Source organism: Mustela nivalis (genome assembly GCF_964662115.1).
Source record: "Mustela nivalis genome assembly, chromosome: 5".
Taxonomy (NCBI): Eukaryota; Metazoa; Chordata; class Mammalia; order Carnivora; family Mustelidae; genus Mustela; species Mustela nivalis.
This window is the reverse complement of record NC_139024.1, coordinates 55,854,869-55,875,527: the sequence shown is the minus strand read 5'-3', so window position 1 is coordinate 55,875,527 and position 20,659 is coordinate 55,854,869. Positions and strand designations below refer to the sequence as shown.

At 36.9% G+C, this 20,659-nt stretch overlaps 1 protein-coding gene across 4 annotated transcripts in view; it reads left to right on the top strand.

Moving 5' to 3' along the window:
- Positions 1-20,659, top strand: part of GRM1 (glutamate metabotropic receptor 1) — a 413,465-nt gene that overhangs the window by 348,550 nt on the left and 44,256 nt on the right. For all 4 annotated transcript variants that reach the window (XM_082730357.1, XM_082730358.1, XM_082730360.1 and 1 more), the window contains exon 6: positions 13,421-13,547. In XM_082730357.1, the coding sequence (XP_082586483.1) occupies positions 13,421-13,547 (127 nt within the window). The remainder of the gene's footprint in view (positions 1-13,420; positions 13,548-20,659) is intronic.

The following is a 20,659-nucleotide window of genomic DNA, read 5'->3' as shown; positions in this document are numbered from 1 at the left end:
TGATTGATGGGTTGATTGATTGCATCTTCATTTTTTTAAATGGAGTATGGTTGACACACAAAGCTATATTCATTTTATTCACCCTAGTTGTAGATGTCTTGTGCCTTCTATGCAGATGTGATATTTAAAGTACTTAAGTATTGTCATGACTCTAACCAATTCAGCTGGACTCCTTCTTTGTGCTCCCGCCAAGCCCAGGGTTAGTCCTTGGATTGTGGGAAGATATGGGCAAGCAGTCCTGCAAGGTTGGAGTAGTGCGGGGGCGTTCAGGAGGCTCGAAGATACCATGAGTTTCCACTCTGCACAGAAGTGTTTCAGCAGTGAAAGCATGCTTGCAGCCACCCCAGTGTGATCGGATCCTCCCCAGGAATCCCATTTCTGATTCCTGTCCTGATGAAATTCTTCCACGTGAGGCTATCTGGTGGTTTAAAATCCAGAGGCCTGTAGCTTCTTGACTATTTCCACGAAATGCCAGACCACTGGATTCTATGTTTGTCATCCTTCCTGAATGGTGAGGAAACATGACATTTGAGACAGAGGTCATACCATGGGGACAAAAGAGAAACCCTGAGCTCATGGACTTCTGTGACTCAAAAAGGATCACATGTCTGGCTCAGGCCTTTTCAGTTTGTGTGGTAGCATTGTCGACGCTGCACACAACCACTGTAAAACAGTTTATGGAACTAAAAGTTGGGTTTTTCAGAGTGTAAGAAAAACAAACCAAGCAACCCTGGCAAGAGAAAACTAATCATTCTAAAGATTCTCTGAACTCCAGCCCCCTTTCACAATTCCCTGCTATTGCTGTGATTGCTGGCAGGCCATGTACGGAGCCTCACATACCGTATGGATTCAGATTTGTACAGTCCAGAAGAAAGGCCTTCCCTCCCCGAGTTCAGAGGAAAGGCTGTCTGCATACATCTCTATGCCTAGATACTAAAGTATTTCTGGCAACACGTTTGCATTACGCCCATGCAGTGTTTGTTATTGAAGAAGATCCCAGAAATCATCGCGGAGCCATTACAGAGCACTCGCTATAAATGCAAATCTCTTGGGGTCTAATTTTAGAAATATTTTGTACCCTGCAGGAGGAAAATATGCCTGTTCTCAATGGCACCTGGAGTGGAGGTGGGGGTGTGTGTGGAATGTTTGTTTGTTTCCCATAAGCACCAGGGGAGGTATGGAAACAAATGAAATCTGAATCCCATTTACCAAATGATAGCACTTAGATTCTTACACCGCCAATTTGCCACCTACCAGGCCCAGGATGCAGAGAGCCAGATCCCTCAGTAGCCACTACAAAGACAGGAAGGAGAGAGGCAATGAGAGAAGGGATTGTAGGACTTGCCCTTGCATTAACTGGGAAATACACTGTTGAGAAAAGGAGTATTCATTTTGAATATCAAATGCCCTTTAAAGTGCTAAAATAAATGATTTGACTCTTTATGATAACCCACAGAACTCTCTTATGGTAATTTCTCTCAAAGTAGCTAAAAGTCCAGTTTTCTTATGTTATTGGTTTTTAGAAATATATATATAATATATATATATATATTACAGAAACAGAAATTTATTTTAACCTTTCCATAAACACAGTTAAATAAGATCAAACATTTTATGGTTGTGTGTTACATTAGTCAGGGTTCAGACAGGAAGAAAGAACCCTTGCCAGGTTGTTTGATACAAGGAATTTAATATAAGAAATTGGTTATAGGAGTGAAAGAGGATTCCCAGGGCACCTCAGAGGTAACCAACAAGCTAGAATCATCTTCACCCTGGGTCAGAGGGACACAAGGAGGAGTCACAGCTGCTCCTGAGATGCCCCCTGAACTGGGCATGAGAGGATACTTTGGCTTCTCCTCTCTCCTTTTCTTGGGTCTCCCGTTAGGTCCTTGCATTTTGTCAACACCATCCAGAAGACATTAGCAAGAAAGCCTGGACAATGTAGTTCACAGGTTTCTTGAGACCTTACGACTAAGCAAGGCTTAAGTGCTAATGCATTACTGGGAAGTAGAATCTCAGAGATGCAAGAATGAAGGGGAAGGGGAAAGGAGCCGTGGGAGCATGGAGAAACGCCAGCACCACCGCCATCACTGAAGCAATGCTTTACTGAGCAGGATGCCACTTCACTGAATACAACTAGTTGTTCAGCTTCACAGAGATCTCTGAACAGGCTGCTCAGACTGTCTACTGGAGCAGAGGGGAGAAGGATGTGTGCACCTGTGCCATGCCATTTTCTGCTCCTCTGGTCAAAGTTTGCTCCTGGGAAGTAACACCATCTGATCCCTTTAGGCAGCCACTGGGGAAGCCAGAATCCATGTCCTGTCCCATGGTCCTTTTTCAAATTAGAAAGAGTTAGGGACCAAAGCCTCTGTAAGTCCCCTGCAGTCTGGTCTGAGTTTCTGTGTACAGTGTACTTCTGCGTACAATGGAGTCTCTTCTGAAACCCAGTGACGGAATCAAGGGAGAGACAGACAGGTGGAGGAGCCTGAAATAAGGCAACAGTGATAGAGGCTGAGGTAAGGGTTGCAGAAGGGTCCAGGACTTCCCAAGAGCCAGTGGCCAAGGGCTTAAGAGACAGACTTGAGGAAGAACATCTGAGGCAGCACACAACGTGTGGACAATGGATCTGTGAGCAAACACCAAAGCCCTGGCACATATGGTGGTCTCCCGTATCAAGTGTGCAGCGATTTTTGTTGGTGTGGTGCAGGATAGGAAAGAGCCGAGAAGGGGCGGGAAAGCGAAGGGAGGCAGTGAAAGGAAGAAGGGAGACAATAGAGGTCAGAGATGAATGTTTATCAAGCATACTCTTGTGCAAGTACAACCATAGGTGCATTACAGTCATCATTTTAATTATCCCTTAAAACAATGCTTTTAAAGCTGATACTATGGCCCCCATGAGAAATCTGAGGCCCATAGAGGCTGAGTCACTTGCCTCAAGCCTTCTCAATCTAGAGAGTGCCAAAGCTGGGCCCAGAGCCAGCCTGAAGCTCTCATCAGCGCACTGCATCAGGTTGTTCAACTACCTGTCATTAGAGGATATGATGTTATTTCCTCCAAATGCAAGTCTCAGTTGCTAAGCCTTATTTTCTCAGTAGTTGACAATAAAATTATAAATAGAGATCGACTTTAATAGGTAATAGAATCTAGAATTGTGGAAGCAATATTAGTGAGGGATCTTGGGAGAGTTTAATAGAAGCAGAGAAACCAGTAGAGAAGTTGAGGAAAAGGATCCTGCAGATTTTTTTCACTGGCTCTTATTCTTTTTATCCTCCCCTTAAGTTTGCCTTTGGGGTTTTTACTTAAGAGGATGGTTTTGGGGCTAGGGGTTTGGGCATGAGGAATGAAGAGCCCTGATTCCTCCTATTCTCACCCAGCCAGTCAAAACAGAATTCTGGAGAATTGCGTGAACATAATAGAATACATCACAAATGTTTCCTCATTCACACATTCCATATTGTCATATAATAAAATTCACCTTACATACGTATAGAAAAGCCCAAGTACACATACCTTACAAACTACAGGCTTTGAAATAAAGTTAACTAATTTCCTTTCGAGGGGTGAGTCTGATTCCTTCCTATTTGTTGGCATTTTCTATTGGAAAGATAAAAGTTTACTTTCAAAAGGTATTAGCAGTGTGGACCTCAGAAGACTCTTTAACTGAAAACTGCTAAAGCCCTTTGCTCAACTTCAGCTTTCATGTCGCTCTGTTTACCATTCCATTTAGATCAGCAAATAGGCCAAACCACAGAATTGTTCAGTATCAAACTGAAAGGGACATGTTCATTTTCATTGTGATTCAAGATGTCTTCAAAGATGAAAGAACACTCAGACAGTCTATCAAGAAACCATTTACATTGACCTTTAATGTAATTATGTGTCCTTAGATTTAATAATGCCATAAGCATGATTAGGTAATGCTGCTAGAGGAGTTTGTCTTTGGATTTTTCTGTAGCTAAGTATAACTCCTTGAGAGAAGTTGCCAATGTAGGAAGCTTATAGTTTCTAGTAATATCTTTCTTTCAATATATGATTGCTAATATTAATTTTCACATTGACATTATCACCTTTCAACATAGGCCAGTGATTAAAAAGCAGCCACTTTGTTGTAGATCTTTTATTTCAAGACTCTGCAAAGATTAGGGATGAGAGCCTCACATTCCAGAATATTTGTCATTTTAGCCACCCATCATCATCCTTTAATGCCTGCTTTTAAACCATTCTTTCTGTAGCCTCTTTAGCATGATTTTTCTCTTCCTCTGTACATTTTCCTGTTCTTGAAAGAACTCTTTCTATATTTACAGTTGCTTATTTAACCCAATTCCAGCATTATTCTGCAAGGGGTGCTATCTCTCTGAAAGACTGAACACCCATTTCACCCCAAATCATCAAGCAATTAGTGCTACCCTACCTTTCCAAATGATAAGAAAATAAATGTGATAAGGATGAATTTTATATGATAGAACATATATTATTTGCCAACAATCCTTCATGCAGAAATAACTGTAGGAAATAGATGTGTCTTGAGCCCATGCTATCCAGTATCAAAGTTGAAAAGAAAATATAGGCCTATCATAATGTTTGTACTTCAGATCATAACACACCTGCCAATATTACAATTAAATATCCTCAGGGAGTAAAACAACTTTGATAATGTGATAGAATATGAAACATTGTATTATGTGAAATCAGATAGATGAACTTTGAAAAGTGTTATCATTCCATTTATTTTGCAATGATGAGAACATTGCAAAAGTTTCATCAAAATATAAAATAACCAAAGAGAGGCTATAGCACCATTTCCTGGTAATTTACCACTTGAGGAGATACTACTCTCCCTTTAATCCCAATACCTGGGATTGGGAGGTTAAAACAGTGGGGTGGGAAGAACTCATATGATGCACCCCCTTGCACTCTTCCTACCTTCACACTGAATCAGCTCACCTGCTGATTTTCTTTTAGGTTACATTATGGATAATGCAGGACAAATTATTTTATGTGCAGCTTTTCCATCTGCAATTGCTCCAAAATTCAGAGTTCAAAGTGTGTCATGCTGTAGCTGCAGTTCTTTATACTTGTAGCTATTTTTGTTTTCATATGTTAGGCCACAGCATTTGGAATAGTTTCATTCTCCTCCAGTGTGTGTGCTTTGAAATTGCTTGGATATGCTGTCTTCTATCCATGGCAGTAGGAAGAGGAATTTTGTCTTGAATTTGGTGGCAAGAGAATCATTTTAAACTGACATCTACCTTGAACAAATATTCCCATGGTGCAAGCAATCGTTATTCCCTGGTCACTGTGTAGCTTGCACGGGTGTGTCATGGCCTCTCCCCACCACCCAGCCCATCCAGCCCATTTGCCTGAAGCTTTCGGAGATTTTTGGAAGTTATCGCAAGCCTACTAGCTGTAAATTCTCTTTGGAAACTCCCTGTATCTGTAATGATATATCTTTCTTCCTATTTGCTCTTTCTTCCTATTTCCTCATAATTTTGATCTCGTTAGTACTTCCCTCATTTTTCCTCACTTTCAAACGTGAAAAAAAAAAAACCACATTATATTGACCACTCATGCAGCCACCAACTACAATCAGTAATTATGAATCCTTCACTATATTTCCTCTCCCCGCACCCTTCTCTTAATTTCTTTATTCCTCTCTCTTTTTCCCCACCTAGTGTTCTCCCTGAACCTGAGCCATTTGAAAGTAAGGTGCAAATAGGAAACTCCATGCCTTAATACCTCAGCTTGTGTTTTCTCAAAATAAGATTATTCACATACAACCATGAGCTGAGCTAAGAAGTTAGCTATAATATCATCAGCCATAACGGCCCCATCCACCTCCACTTTCTCTTTCTCTTGTGATTCAAAGCAAACTACCCACTTAAACTGTTCATAGTTAATGCAGCCATTTTGGCAACCAAGTGAAATGATGATATGCTTTGTCCATTATATAATACTTTCTCAATCCCACTGCAGGATGGCAATATCTGAATATAAATTTCCCACAAGAATATAAAATTTTTCTTTTTATCTGAGAAGGCTGTGATTGCATAACAACAATACGATCTGCTATGGTGACTAAAAACATATTGGCTATGATTTTTTAAAAAAATGAAGATAAAACACCCTTTTTTTGGTATCTTATTGTGCATGTGAAAACATGAAATTATTATAGACCCTCTGAATGAGAAAAAAAATTCTTTAAGCACTAATCATAATGAGAAATTCTTGGAATTATTAATTTATCCACAGCCACTTTGAGTAATACTTATATGCTTGCCTCTCATAGGTTGACCAGAGCTATGCTAATCACACATTTACTGAAGTTGTTGGTGATCCCCCTAGTTTCAGACCCAGCTTGCCAATTTCTGGGGATGAGTCCTGCTAGGTGCTGCTGCTAATCACATGATATTGGACAGTGGCAGTGGCAGAAACAGGGCCCATTTGTTTTTGTAAGTAAAGAGTTCTTGAAGTATAAGAATTTAAGGAGTTTCTCACTCTCAAGGTTGTGCAAGTGCAGGGTGCATACTTATACAACCCTGAGGGAGAGTGTCTCTTTAAATGTGGCCCCTAGGTGCTACACTAACACATTGCGTTAGATTTTGAGCTCCTTAGCCTTAACAATTGGGTTTCTCAAAAATTTATGCCATGTATAGCACCATGTCTGGCACACAGCACCACTAAACAAAGGTTGATTAATTGAGTATATATCTACCAGCCTCTGAGATGTAATTTTGGTTCTCAGCACAACATGTCATCACCCTGGCAGCCATTGTTACACTGGGAAGAGCCTAGCTTTGAAAGTAACTGAACATAACATGACTGAGATTTGCCCAAGGCATGGATCTCTTCTGTAGTGACTTCCTCACCTGCAGAACTCACATAATTAACTCCACCCCCTGGAGTGGTTGTGCAGGGTTAGTGTAATTTTGTACAAAGGTCCTAGCATATAGCCTGGTTCAATATATGTCTGCTCTTGTGATGATTTTATATTACTCTACCATTTTTATTACATTTTCCTTGTAATAAATTACAGTGTGGGGAGTTTTTTCATTGGCATTTTTTATTTAGTTTTTGTAAGGTTTTCTTCACTTTAATTTTTCATTCTCTTTGAATTCATTTACATTTTTTCTGTTTATGTCATAGTCTATATTATTTTTCTCTTTTCTTCCATCTGCATTATTGAGTAATTAATATATGCCAAGAACCATGCCAGTGATGTAGCATGGTTACGAGGACCCAGAGGAAGATCCCATAAGACCAACCTAGAGGGCCCTTGGCTTCACACAGGATAGAAATCAAACATGAAACAAAACAAAATAAAACAAACCAGGAGCCAGAGAAAGTGAAAGAAGAGTTTATTGAATAGCATGAGTGGCAGAGAATGGCAGACAGAGTATCTGGGAGACTCAGAAAGGAAAGGAGAATGAATCTTGTCATTGTTTGGGGTTAGAGGTTTATATTAGAAAAGGGTCTAGGATTCATGTTTCTTCAGCAGTCCAGGTAGGAATCCAGTCCAATCGAGGTGTCAGGTGAACAGGTTATTCCATAAGGTAGCGGAAGCTGAGTCTTGATGCCAGTATCAGCCGAGGTTTGTTTGAAGCGAATATCCTGGGACATGTTTGGGATCTGGCTTTTCTTAAGTGCTATCAGGGATTTGGAGCTTAGAACAAAATTCAGAGAACAATTAACTTTATTTCCCCCTTGAAAGGAGAACAGAGCTTCCTCGACTTGTTTAGAAGTAAAATATGAAACATGATTATCGGGGTCCTGTAGAAAAACGAGATGGAGCTTTTCTAAAATGGAGTCCCTTCAGCTTCCGTACTTCACTAGCTCCGTGAATGTGAAGGAAACTTAAACTTCCTTTGAGGAACTCAGTGAGTGGGAGAAAAACTTCTCACTCAAGTTGACTGTTGCCCCAACTCACATACAGGACATGATAGGAAAGAAGAGGGCAGCGCTAGCTCTTCTCTCATGCAGCTGACTCCCCTGCAGTCCTCATCAGAGTAGACTCACCTTCTCCATTCTGTTTAGTCTTTTGGGCATTTCTCTTCTGAAGAAAATTTTTTTCTGTTTCCTCTGATTCACAGTTATCTTTCCTTCATTACATTCTCTTGAGATGCTATTTATTTTCTTTCTTTTTTTTTTTTTTTAAGATTTATTTATGTGAAAGAGAGCATGCATGCATATTGGGGGAGAAGCGGAGGGAGGGGCAGAGGGAGAAAATCTTAAGAAGACTCCCCACAGAGTCTGGAGCCTTACAGGGAACTCTGTCTCTCGACCCTGAGATCATGACCTGAGCGGAAATCAAGAGTCTGATGCTTAACCAACCAAACCACCCAGGCACTCATATCCTTTCTCTAAATAAAACCTTAATTTAAAAAATCCATTTCAAGTTACTTCAGAAACTTAGTCACAAAATGAACACTTGATTTCCTTGCATAAATACTTTAAGACTCCTACAGGGTCTATGTAATTGAATCATGGCATTGTATGTACCAGCAGCTCACCTGGTCTCACTAATAATGAATAGCTCTGTGTGCACAGGACATAAAAAGAATCAAAGCAGGCTCTGGGCCTTAGTAAGCCTTGGTCCTTTAAGGGCACTTTCAGTAAAATATCAAAACTGTCATTGTGACTCAAAGATAGCATAAAAAGTACTTGTGACAAAAGTGAAAACATACTTTAGTCAGTTACTGAATATATACTATAATAGACCCCTCTTGGGGAGCCTGGGTGGCTCAGTGGGTTAGGGCCTCTGCCTTTGGCTCAGGTCATGATCCCAGGATCCTAGGATTGAGCCCCCCATCGGGCTTTCTGCCCTTTTATTAGAAAAGGGTCTAGGATTCATGTTTCTTCAGCAGTCCAGGTAGGAATCCAGGAGGAGCCTGCTTCCTCCTCTCTGTCTGCCTCTCTGCCTACTTGTGATCTCTCTCTGTCAAATAAATAAATAAAATCTTGAAAAAAAAATTAAAAATATAATAGTCCCCTCTTATTTGGGGGATATGTTCCAAGACACCCTCTTCCTAAAACCACAGATAGTTCTAAACCTAATATATACGATGTTTTCTCCTAGATCTACATACCTATGATAAAGTTTAATTTATAAATAAAATTTATAAATAAAAGATTAATTGCAGTAACTGATAATGACACATAATAATTATAACAATTTTGTGCTAGGGTGAGTGCTGTGAAAAGTGTAAACCTGGCGATTCACAGACCTGTACCCCTGGGGCTAAAAATACAGTATATGTTTATAAAAAATTAAAACATTAAAAAAATTATAACAATAACCTGTAATAAAAGTTTTGTGAATGTGGTCTCTCTCTATCTTTTTCAAAATATCTTACTATACTGTACTTAGCCTTCTTTCTGGGATGATTTGAGATGATAAAATGATGAGATGATAAAACGTGATGAGATGAAGTAAGGTGAATGATGTCGGCACTGTGATAAATTGTTAGGCTGCTATTGACCTCCTGATAATATGTCAGGAGGATTGTATGCTTCTGAACAAAGACTGACCGTGGATCAGGAGGGGCTGCTATACATGCAAAAGAAATATCAGTAACCATGACTCATATAAAGATACAGAAAATATAAAAATAATCAATAATATGCTATTGGGAAGATTTGGATATAAATCAGAGACAATAACAGGAATTAAAAAGAACTGTATCTGGATGAAACATATCTATTATATAGATATGAAAAAATTAGAGGATGAAATCTAGCTTGGAGTAATAAAATATCAATTGTATTTTAGCTACTAGAGAATTAGAAATAAGGCAATGTTTGAAAGGATTTACTGCTCCAAGATACTGTCTGGAGCTTGTGATGTATCTGCCCTTGAAAGTAGTGACACAATGGACTGATGGAGAAGAGATGACATTCTAAATGGAAGGTAATATTCTTTCTTTCATTAAAACATATTTATTTGTTTACTATGTTGATTCCATGTGAGAGCCATGGATTAAAACACACATATAAAAGGCGCAGAAGCATGCGTGTGCGCACACACACAGACACACACACCCACAGACACACACACCCACCCACACAAACACACACACACGCACACCCCTTCCTTCTTTTTTCTCTGTCTTTAAACTCTATTCTTCAATAGCAGCCAGAATACTCCTTGTAGAAAGCAAGTCAGGTGAAACACAAATTCAATGATGTCTCTACTGTACTTGAAACCTTCCTCCAAAACAAATCAGACAGTTATGTGGACATTAATGAAGACACAATGAGGGGCTGGGACAGAGGCTCTGTCCTCATTCAGCAGACTTATATAAGAAATTAATAACAGACAATTTTGGTGCAGAAACAAGGACCAGGGACTAAGTGAATGCCTGTCTGAAGAGCTTATATTGCAAAGGTATAGGGGCAGGGAGGCACTAAAATTCTTTAAGTGGTTTAATTGTGTTTTTTCTTTAAAAAGATTTATTCAATACCCATCCATTGGCCACCACTGCGTGTTTTTGATACCTATTTGTCCCTTGATGACTAAATCTGAAAACAGTGAAAGTCAGCTTGGTCCCTTCTTTTGAGGAGCCATGGGCTATTTGGGTGATCTTGGCAGCTGTGTGCATGTCACTCTAGTGCAAAAAGAAATTAGAGCAATGTTGTATGATTAGGAGACAGGGACAAGAATTCAGGTGTAAGATGATAAAACCTCAGTCTAGAGGGGTGACTGAGAGTTGGAAAAGACAAGTCAAGGGCTCCTGGGTGGCTCAGTCAGTTAAAGCATCTGACTCTTGATTTCGGCTCAGATCATGATCTCAGGGTTAGGGAAAGAGCCCCCCATTGAGCTCTGTTCTGGGCATGGAGCCCACTTAAGATTCTCTCTCTTTCCCCCTCTGACCCTCCCAATACCCTCCCCAATCTCTCTTTAAAAAAATTAAATTAAAAAAAAAAAAGGCAAACCAAATATTACAGACGTGTATGCCAAAAGTACACATCCTTGATGGCAGAACAAAGAAGAAATCATGAAGTATAACTCTATTTAAGCAGCTCCATTTTTATTATTTATTAAAGAGGTAAGCTAATCATTTATTGATTCATTTATTCAGTCATATAAAACCTGATTTGAAATACTTTCCAAGTACCAGCTAATCACAAGATCTACCCTCACTATTCATTCTGCAAAAATCAATTTGTTTAGCATTACCACCTTTTGAATTTGTTGAATTAGTAGCATTATTTTTATAGTAAGAGAAAGAGACAAAGCTGACTAAAGGGAGATACAGTATTTTGTGATGGCTTTTACTGTACTTTTATGCCAATTAAAATAAAGCGGTATTCATTTACTCAATTTTTCTCACCTCACTTAAAAAATTATTATTTGGAATGTAAATTTCCCACACTTATTTTGAGGTTGTGGGGAGTCTTTTTTTTTTTTTTTTTTAAGACTTAATTTGATTCTACTTTCTAAAGTTTTCTGAAAGTAGAAGAAAAAAAGAAAAACTCACATTTTCTGAAAATATACTGTCATTTTTATTTATGTAATTCTAAGATAGTGGGATAAATTTTGACCTGCTCTGTGAGAATATAGTTTTATTTTCACAAAGACTAGAGTTTGTATGATTTTAAGGTCTAGCAATATTTACAGTTTGATTTCTAATTTTTTCATATGTATTAGGGAAAACTTGTGCTTCTATCCCTGAAAGAGTAACAGAGCCCAGACTGCATTTTGGTGTAAACAACTAGAAAACTTGACATAATATATGAAATAACTGTTCAGATGTTGGAAAATGGTGCATGACCTTGATTCCAGGGAAGTGAAGGCCAATAAACAAGGTGAACCCTAAAATCACTCAGGCTTTCTGCCTGGAGGCAATTTCCTTGTTGTTCAGTGAAAGAGAACAGAGAGCTTGGAGATCTTGATAATTAAAGAAGACAGAAATCAAAGTTTAGGAAGGCCAAGGGAGTGAGAATTTGTAGTGTGGTATAAGGGATAGAACTATTCTGAAAATGTCCTAGAAGTTAACATACAGGTTCTCTTAAGCATTTGGCTGAACACAGGTCTGCACCTGTGTGTACGAGTAGGACAAAATTCAAAAATTCAAGTGAGAAAGAGTTACTAGGAAGCTGGAATCTCTGAGCATACACAGATCCAGGAATTGTCTTATTTTCCACAAACCAGAGTGGAGATACCTTGTTGAATACACAAGGGATTAAGTAGAAACCCCAGGGAGTCACACCTTAATAATGAGGCTTAATTATTCCTAGAGTAGAGACTCTTCTAGACTTCTAAAAGGTTAAAAACAATGCTCTGAGTCACAAGCAGTTTAGCTGCCTGCCAGAACAAAGACCAGTACTTCTTCAAGGAAAAACATCCAGCACACTATACCTTATGTACATGATGTCCAGCATCTGGTCTGAATCTTCATTTCCAACCACACCAATGATAATACTAAATGTAAATGTATGAAATATTTTAATAAAAAGCAGAAGTTCTCAGACTGCAGATGAAAGCAAGATCTAAATATGTGCTTACAAGAAAATCCCTTTAAATGCAGTGTGATTTGACTTTTTTTGGTATCATGTCAAGTGAAATTTGATTACCAAACAGATTGAAAGTTGGAGAAAGTTTAAATTACTACACTTCAATAATAAACGATTCTTCAGTAATTTTGGACTAGTAATTTTTCTTCCAACAATTTATGTAATCTTTTAAGTACACTAGAGCAAGTCACAGGCCAATAACAGGATTGGTTTTCTTAGCAATCATTTTGTTTTTATGTATATAAAGTTACTGAGACTTTCATAATTATAAAATTCCATAATTCCTCAGATTTTTGTGCATTAATAAGAAAATAATATATAAGAACTTCTGTGGTTAAACATTGCTCTTTCAGAGAAGAAAAATTTATTTTTATTTTTCTGAGGATAATACAAATGAGTATAAATAATAAAATTCAACTGTTTCATTTTTTAACTCTGAAAGAGATAATGTCATCAATTCTCTTTATGAAATATATATATATGTATATATATATTTTAAAGATTTTATTTATTTATTTGACAGAGAGAAATCACAAGTAGATGGAGAGGCAGGCAGAGAGAGAGAGAGGGAAGCAGGCTCCCCGCTGAGCAGAGAGCCCAATGCGGGACTCGATCCCAGGACCCTGAGATCATGACCTGAGCCGAAGGCAGCGGCTTAACCCACTGAGCCACCCAGGCGCCCCTGAAATATAATATTTTTGAAAAGCCTCCAAACCCAGTATAAAATGACCTGAAATTCACATCTGAACTCTTAAGATAATCAGGTATATTTAAATGCATGTACTTAAGGTTCCTTTTTTGAAGAATTACTCTTTTTTTTTATTATAGTATAAAAACAAGTCCATATTGATATAGAAGGCTTTCTGGGGGAAACCCTCTTTAAGGCATATGGACTATCCCTGTGTTACAGGTCATACGGAAAGGAGAAGTGAGTTGCTGCTGGATTTGCACAGCCTGCAAAGAGAATGAATACGTGCAAGATGAGTTCACCTGTAAAGCCTGTGACTTAGGGTGGTGGCCCAGTGCAGATCTAACAGGTAAGAAGTGCCCTACTTTAGATCTTGTGCCTGATTGTGGACCTTCTTAATATGCCCATTGTTTAAAATATGAATGAGCAACTCTTGTCCTTTTTGATGTTTAAATAACGTGCACTTTTTAATGCTTATGTCAAAGAGCACATAGAAACCTTTATAAGTTTTCAATCATCCATATTGAAAAGCAAGCTCATTTTTTAAATCTAAATAAAAGTGTATTAAATGGGTATTCTGGTATGCCAGTTGTTTTCTGTTTTTCTTTTTAAAAATTTTATTTGAAGATATTTCTAGTTACCTGCATTTATGTTTGCAAACACTTCTCGAACATGTGTGAGACAGTACTTTTTTTGCTTTAAATGTATCTTGCTTTATTACTTTATTTTGCTTAAAACTTATCAGGGAAGAAACATGTAAAAATAATATAAAATTGTTATTAATATAGAAGAGATATTTATAGTGCATAAAGTTTGTTAGGAAGATAAGGAGATGAAAGAAATTCCAGAGAAAAACTAGAAGACGAGAAAATGAAAGCCTATAACACATTTGGGGGAAACCACAAAATAAGTGTGTGGGGTTGGTTAGTAGACATAAGGACCTAGCAAAGGGCAGAAATGAGACTGGTGGTGGATGATACAAGATTCTTCCTGACCTTTTCCTAAGAATTTGGACTGTGGTTTTAAGCGCAGGAGAACCACTGAAGAATTTAAATAGGCAAATAGCACCTTGGTATTTGTGTCTCAGAAAGATGCTTCTACTAGCTCAGACTAGCAGTCTGAGGAGTATAGTGAGATTGGATGAAAAACAGAAGCTAGAAACTGTTGCATTGGTTCAAATGAGTAATTTCCAAGGGCATGCATGAGGGCAGCAGCAGCAGAAATAGAGGAATATATGAATGCGAGAGATGGTTTATTAGTAAAAATCAATGGGTATCATATGGATAGATTATATGAGTTTGTAAATTTCATAAGAGCAATGTTCAAATATGTGAATTTTGTTTTCCACACACATGAGAGATGTTTCACAAATACTTTTCACAAATTTTAAGAGTAATAGAGCCATGGAAACTGTCATCTGAATACATTTTGTCATGTGAGTAATCTCATTCCTCCTTTCAGAAAGGGGAAGTTGAGGCCCAAAGAGGTGTACTTGTGTGCCCAAGGTCATGCAAATAGTTAGAAGCAGAGCCCAGTTCATTGCCTCCCTGGGTATTATTGAAAATCATTACAAAGGGTAACATTTCTTATTGTTTTTTACTTTTTCATCTGTTCCCAAATAAGAATAGCAACTAAGAAATTGTATGACTTATTCAGAACACATCAAAAATGACTGGGTAAGTAGAACCAGGTCACATAATGAAAATTTGACTTATTCAGTGAGAGTACCTTGTAAAATGGTAATCTTTGTTGGAAAAAGTTAATCTAAAATGAGGGTCAGAAAGCTTTTAGAAATTATTCAGTACAAAGGCCTTTTTTTTTTTTTTAAAGAAAAGGAATTTAGATTAGAATATATTTGAAGATAAAAGCTGTATCTCAATCATATTTTTATTCTGTCATGGAAAACTGATTTTCAACTTAAATATGCCTAAAAGTTACCCAGATATTACCCATTTGCAGAGAATCCTGTTCACCAGTTCTGAGAAGGGACCCTGCAAATTCTGAGGCACCTGGTTCTGTCTCATCCTATGAGAAACATTATTCTCTGGCTCATAGTCTAGTGCCTTGAACACAATAGCTGTCTAATAAAAGTTCTATTGAGAGAAGTAGAAAGAAGAAGGGACTTACCTAAGTTCATCCAGGTCAATGGATTTGGTTAATAGAGAAGCCACTGTGAGAACTCAGGATTTTTATCCCTAGGTCTAACTTATATCCTTGCTACATGCAATAGACTGGCTTGGAAAAGCTTTTTCAGCCACTTTTGGACAACAAGACCTCTCTCCCACTCATGCTGTGTCTCTGTTCACATCTTTATCCTCTTTCATAGTGTGTGCTTCCAGCTGGGCCTTTTTATATCAAATAGAGGGTTGACTTACTAGTCAGTCCTCTCTGTTATTTGACTGAGACTACAGCTGCCTGGAAAGAGGCTCAAAGACAAAGAAAGCTAGCCTTTCTCAGGTTGATTTTAGAAATCAGAAGTCCTGGCTTTGAGGTGTAAGAAATTTTTTGTCTACATTTTTTTGGGGCTTCCCCAAATTTTTCCTAAGGCTCCTTTTTTTTTTACTTTGATTGGAGCTTATCTCATACCTGGTAAAGAACTTCTGTCCTATTTTAAGACAGTAAATTAAAAAAAAAAAAAGGTTTTTTTAAAAGATCCAATATGTTACAATAATGAACTCAAAGTCATATATTTTATTCTCTAGAGATCTCCCATTGTAGGTATATTTTTTGCCCACTAACAAATGAGGATCACCATTGATTGATTTAAGGCTCTTTCAGTTAATATAGCATAAAAAAAAACCTTCCTTCACTATACTTAGATATAAAAAAAAAAAAAAATGTGATTATTTTCTAAAATATTCAGTCTATCATCCATCTCATGCATAAAAGTCACCTTAGCATCAAATGAGTTGAACCAAGCAACAACTCAGACAGTCTTTTTTTTTTTTTTAATCATTTCTGATTTTTTATTCAGACAACCCTTTTCTAATAGCAAAATAGGCAAGTGGATACTTTTGGAGCATATATATAATTATTGTGCCAATTTATGTTTAGGGTCTTTCAGAGTACAAATCTCTGATTTAGCTTATACTTAGTTTTAATGACACCTATCATTTCTGGATTCCTTTCAGTCTTACACATGAATGGACAGTGTGGTCTCATTTACCACTCATTTGGTGCCATGTCAGGCTCAGAGCAAGTGTGCACTACATGGCAATGTGGTTTTGGTGGTTGCCATGGTAGCAGTAGTTGTGAAAAGAGAAAACCCACAAGCAGAGAATACCAAAAACCAGTAGAAATACTCGGAGGAGTAATGCATAGCCTTTAAGTAGGTGATTTGTTTTCACAAGGTGGATTTCTCTTTTTTTTTGGACTGAATTTTAGTTAAAATGAGAAATCGTTCTTCTTTAGGAAATGGTGTTTTTTTACTGAATGTAAAGGTTGTTAATAGGCATAAAATTATTTTATGAGATAGTTACTTTCCACACATGCTCCAAAAGCTCTAATATTAATGAATAAATACCTGTTTATAAATGTGTTATTGTTTTCATTAGAATATATTGTTTGTTGGCTATAAAGAAAAAAATGATACATTACTTAGAGGATGCACTTTCTGAAGCTTTTAATAAGTTTCTCACATTTTCTTCTTAGGAAAATGTACATTTTAATTCAGCATTTAAATTTCACACTTTATTTCTTATGATGCATAAACAGGGATTTCTTCTGTCATGGTATAAAATGTGACAGTAGTTTAACAATTCATGAACCAATTATATGTAATCTGATGCTACTTATTTCTTTTTAAAAATCGAATAGGGTAAGAAGGTTCCTCAGAAAACCAAACTACATTAAATTTTATCATTAAAATATTAAGTAATAGAAATTAATTTTTACTATTTTTTTCTATCCCAACAGTTGCTATGACTTCTTACACTATCTACTTACTTACTTAAATTTCATATTATACACTACCACCTACTTTGTACCAAGCATTTTTTGGAGAAACTGGAAACATACACGTGAATGAAATAAAGTTTATATCCTGGGAAGGAGCTACCTATGAAACTAGACAATTTTAAGTCCTACAACAGGAGTGTGTACAAAATGTCATATGAACAACTGAGAAAAAAACAATTATTTCTCCCTGCAAAGAAGAGAGGAGCCTTCATAGAGAAGGTGACATTTAAGTTGAGCACTGACCATGAAACAGAATTTCTCCTTGTACGTAATTGATATTAATGTAATAACACTAAAGAAAGCATTTTGATGATGCTTTATTAATTATGAAGTATTATTGTAACTGCTATTAAATGTCCGAAGACCTGTGGACTTTATTTCTTTGATTCATATTAAATATGTCTTAACCTAATTGGGAAGAAATCCAGTATTAAAAATAACTTCCTCCAATGCATTTGGATCTTACAATTGAACCAATATTTGTTTAAAAATTAGGACTAACTTCCTATTCCTCAGATCAGAGTTATTACCACTTGTCTTGGATTTTGCTCAGGAATTTGTAGTCTGATAGCTCTGGATTCTTGGGAAATGAACTTGTCTGATAGGTCTGGATTCTCTGGGAAAACTGTAACCACAGATACTGCCAGGTCCCTAAGTTTTAGAGGCTTTATATATAGTATGTAAAACTCACATAAAGGCTTTTAGTTTTGGGTGCTGGGGGTCAGGTAGGGCCAGGACAGTCTTCACCACTGGTTGAAGGTAACTCCTTCTAGTTGAACAACTCTTTAAACCTCAAAACAGAACAAAAAAGTACATTACATATTATATTACATATATGGACAATATGGATATTACAGCTAATTCTCTCAAGGAATCAAAGCTAATGCATCTAAAATTTAGAATGTCTTAAAAAAAAAGAAGGAAAGGAAATAAGAAAAAGAAGGAGAAAACAAAGCTTGTTTAAAATTTAAGTGATCAGTCCCTATCTTCGATTTATTGTTTTGAGTATTCCTGGATTATCATTGAAAACCCTGGCTTCCCTGTAGGGAAAGAATCTAGGATCTTCACAAGAAATAAAGCAATCACAGTAGAGTTGTAAGTATATTGTTTTGAGGTGTTGCTGACATAATGCTACTGTTGCAGCACAGGATACTTATATCTCCTTCTAACTCAAGCATATTTTTCTTCCTTTGCATATAGTACACTGTGTAGAATAGGCTTGATTTATAGCTAGGCTTGGACAACTCTGATTATCTGTGGAGATGCCTGAGTACCTACCTGTCTTTAACTCTTGGCTACATTAAGGAGACTGATATTCATAATATGCAGTTGAGAGTTTGAAATTCCACTGGTGACAACCAAAACCAGTTTGTTTACTGATGGATTTCAACTGGCGATTAGAGATAGGCTGACTTGGCCATATAGCATGAAGGTCATAAAAAGAGTTCACTGGGAACTTTCATCTTGAGCTCTCAATTCAAAGATGAAGTGTGCCCTTGAGAGTAAGGATCTTAGGGCACTTGCACTGGGATATCCCTTTGGCCCTTGGTGATTACCTGCACTTCCTCTTACTATACTAAATGTTTTGCCTTTAAATAAAAAACATTACATGAGTATGTTCTATGAATCTTCTGAGTCCTTTTAAATATCTGAAGTTGTGGAATCTTTACATATACAAAAAGTATCATTATTGGAAGTTAGTACGATATATCTAACAATAGCTTGATATAGTTGAATTATTGAGTTAATGATTGCCTAGTAAAACAGATTTAGGCAAATATTTATTCCTAGTAAGGTGAACACTAAAGACAAACTCAAATTTATGTAGTTTTAAATCAGTAAAGAAGAATGAATAAGAAAGCATACAAAGGGAAGTATGATATATGTAAGAATCTTCTTCAGATGATCTTGCACAGACCATTGTATAATCATCAGCTTGCTATAAACTTCAGTTAACAGTCAAATTCCACGAGGGCTTCAGCTTCTGGAAGATCTCAGCAGAAGATCTCTAAAGATCTCACTTTAAAATCACTAAGGGGAGTAACCTGCAACAATATTAAGGTTTCTTTTAATTTGTCCAGAGGGTTGGGAATGAAGACAGGCTTGTGTAATTTAAATTCATGAATAAATGTTCTTCTGAAAATGTTCCCATATCACTAGATTGACCAATTGGAATGTGCTAAGATCACAAAATCTAATCATATTTTAGCCTTTGTAAGTATAGTGGCTTTTCAACAGAATGCTTCAACCCATCTGCAAAATAAACACACTGTTTAGACTAATACATATTCATAAACCATAGAGGGAGAAAACGGTATACAGCCACTCTGGAGTAACTCAAAGGTTCTTTTGCAATTGTTTCAGTTAATGCCTCCACCTTTACAATTTGTCCTAATTGATTTAATTACAAATGAAGCATGAACTGGCCACATCTGCTGTCCTGGAAATGTTTCCCCAATAGTGTTTAATTTTGTGGCCAGTTTGTCCCTACTTGAAATGAATTTTTTCATTTGTTCCATCAGGATTTTATCCAATCCCTGGTAGATTTTTTTTTTTTTTTTTTTGGCACTGTCAGATGGCCATTATGGTTTTGTCAGATATTATCTTCATGAATCTTAGAACACAATCATGAAATATTTGGAATTTCTTTTAAGAACTTCTTTTCTGGTCATATTTTATGTATCTATAATTGAATACTTGAAATTCTTCATGGATTTGTTACTATCATAAATTATTTGTTTTATATGAGATGCTTTTACCAGGGTTTTTAGTCAGAGCACTCTGCTTAGCATGATAATCTCTAAAATATTTCCATTGTATTTCTAAGTATTTTATAGTATCTATAACTTTTACAGTACCCTTTTTTTACTGTGAACCTACCACAATGAGCAGTGGCTCTTTGATATGGGCTATGTTGTTGAATTAATACATCTAGATTATGGTGTATCATTTTCATATTTACACACAAAAAAAGATTTACAATAATCTAGGTACATGTGATAATCTATATGTTTATCTGCTCTGTTCCAATCCATCTTCCTATTTCTGTGAAGTCTTTTGTCCATAGGGATTCTGGGGCTAACAGTATTCCTTAATTTTTTAAAATTATACATAGTATAGATATTTTCATGACTAGAACAGCTATAATTTGATCATCTGTAGGAAACCATAGTACATTTTGTCTAGAAGTTAATCCTAGCTATTAAAATTGTGGGTCTTGTGTCACAGAGAATAATGTGTCCTTCTAATAATAATCTCAAAGTACAAGTTTTGGGTTGGGGCATAAGATTGTTAACGATTTTCATCATTTCTTCGGTTTTATTAAGCCAATTATCTGATGTTCTATTAATAGTGAGATTATTGGTAGACATTAAGACACTTATATCAACAAAAAAGAGGTATTGCCTCCCTTGGGATTTCAGGGGAAGAACAAGGAGTTCTTGGGTAACAACAGCCTTTGCCGTGGAGTTAAGTCACTGGACAGATTTCAAGTAGTAGTCTGGA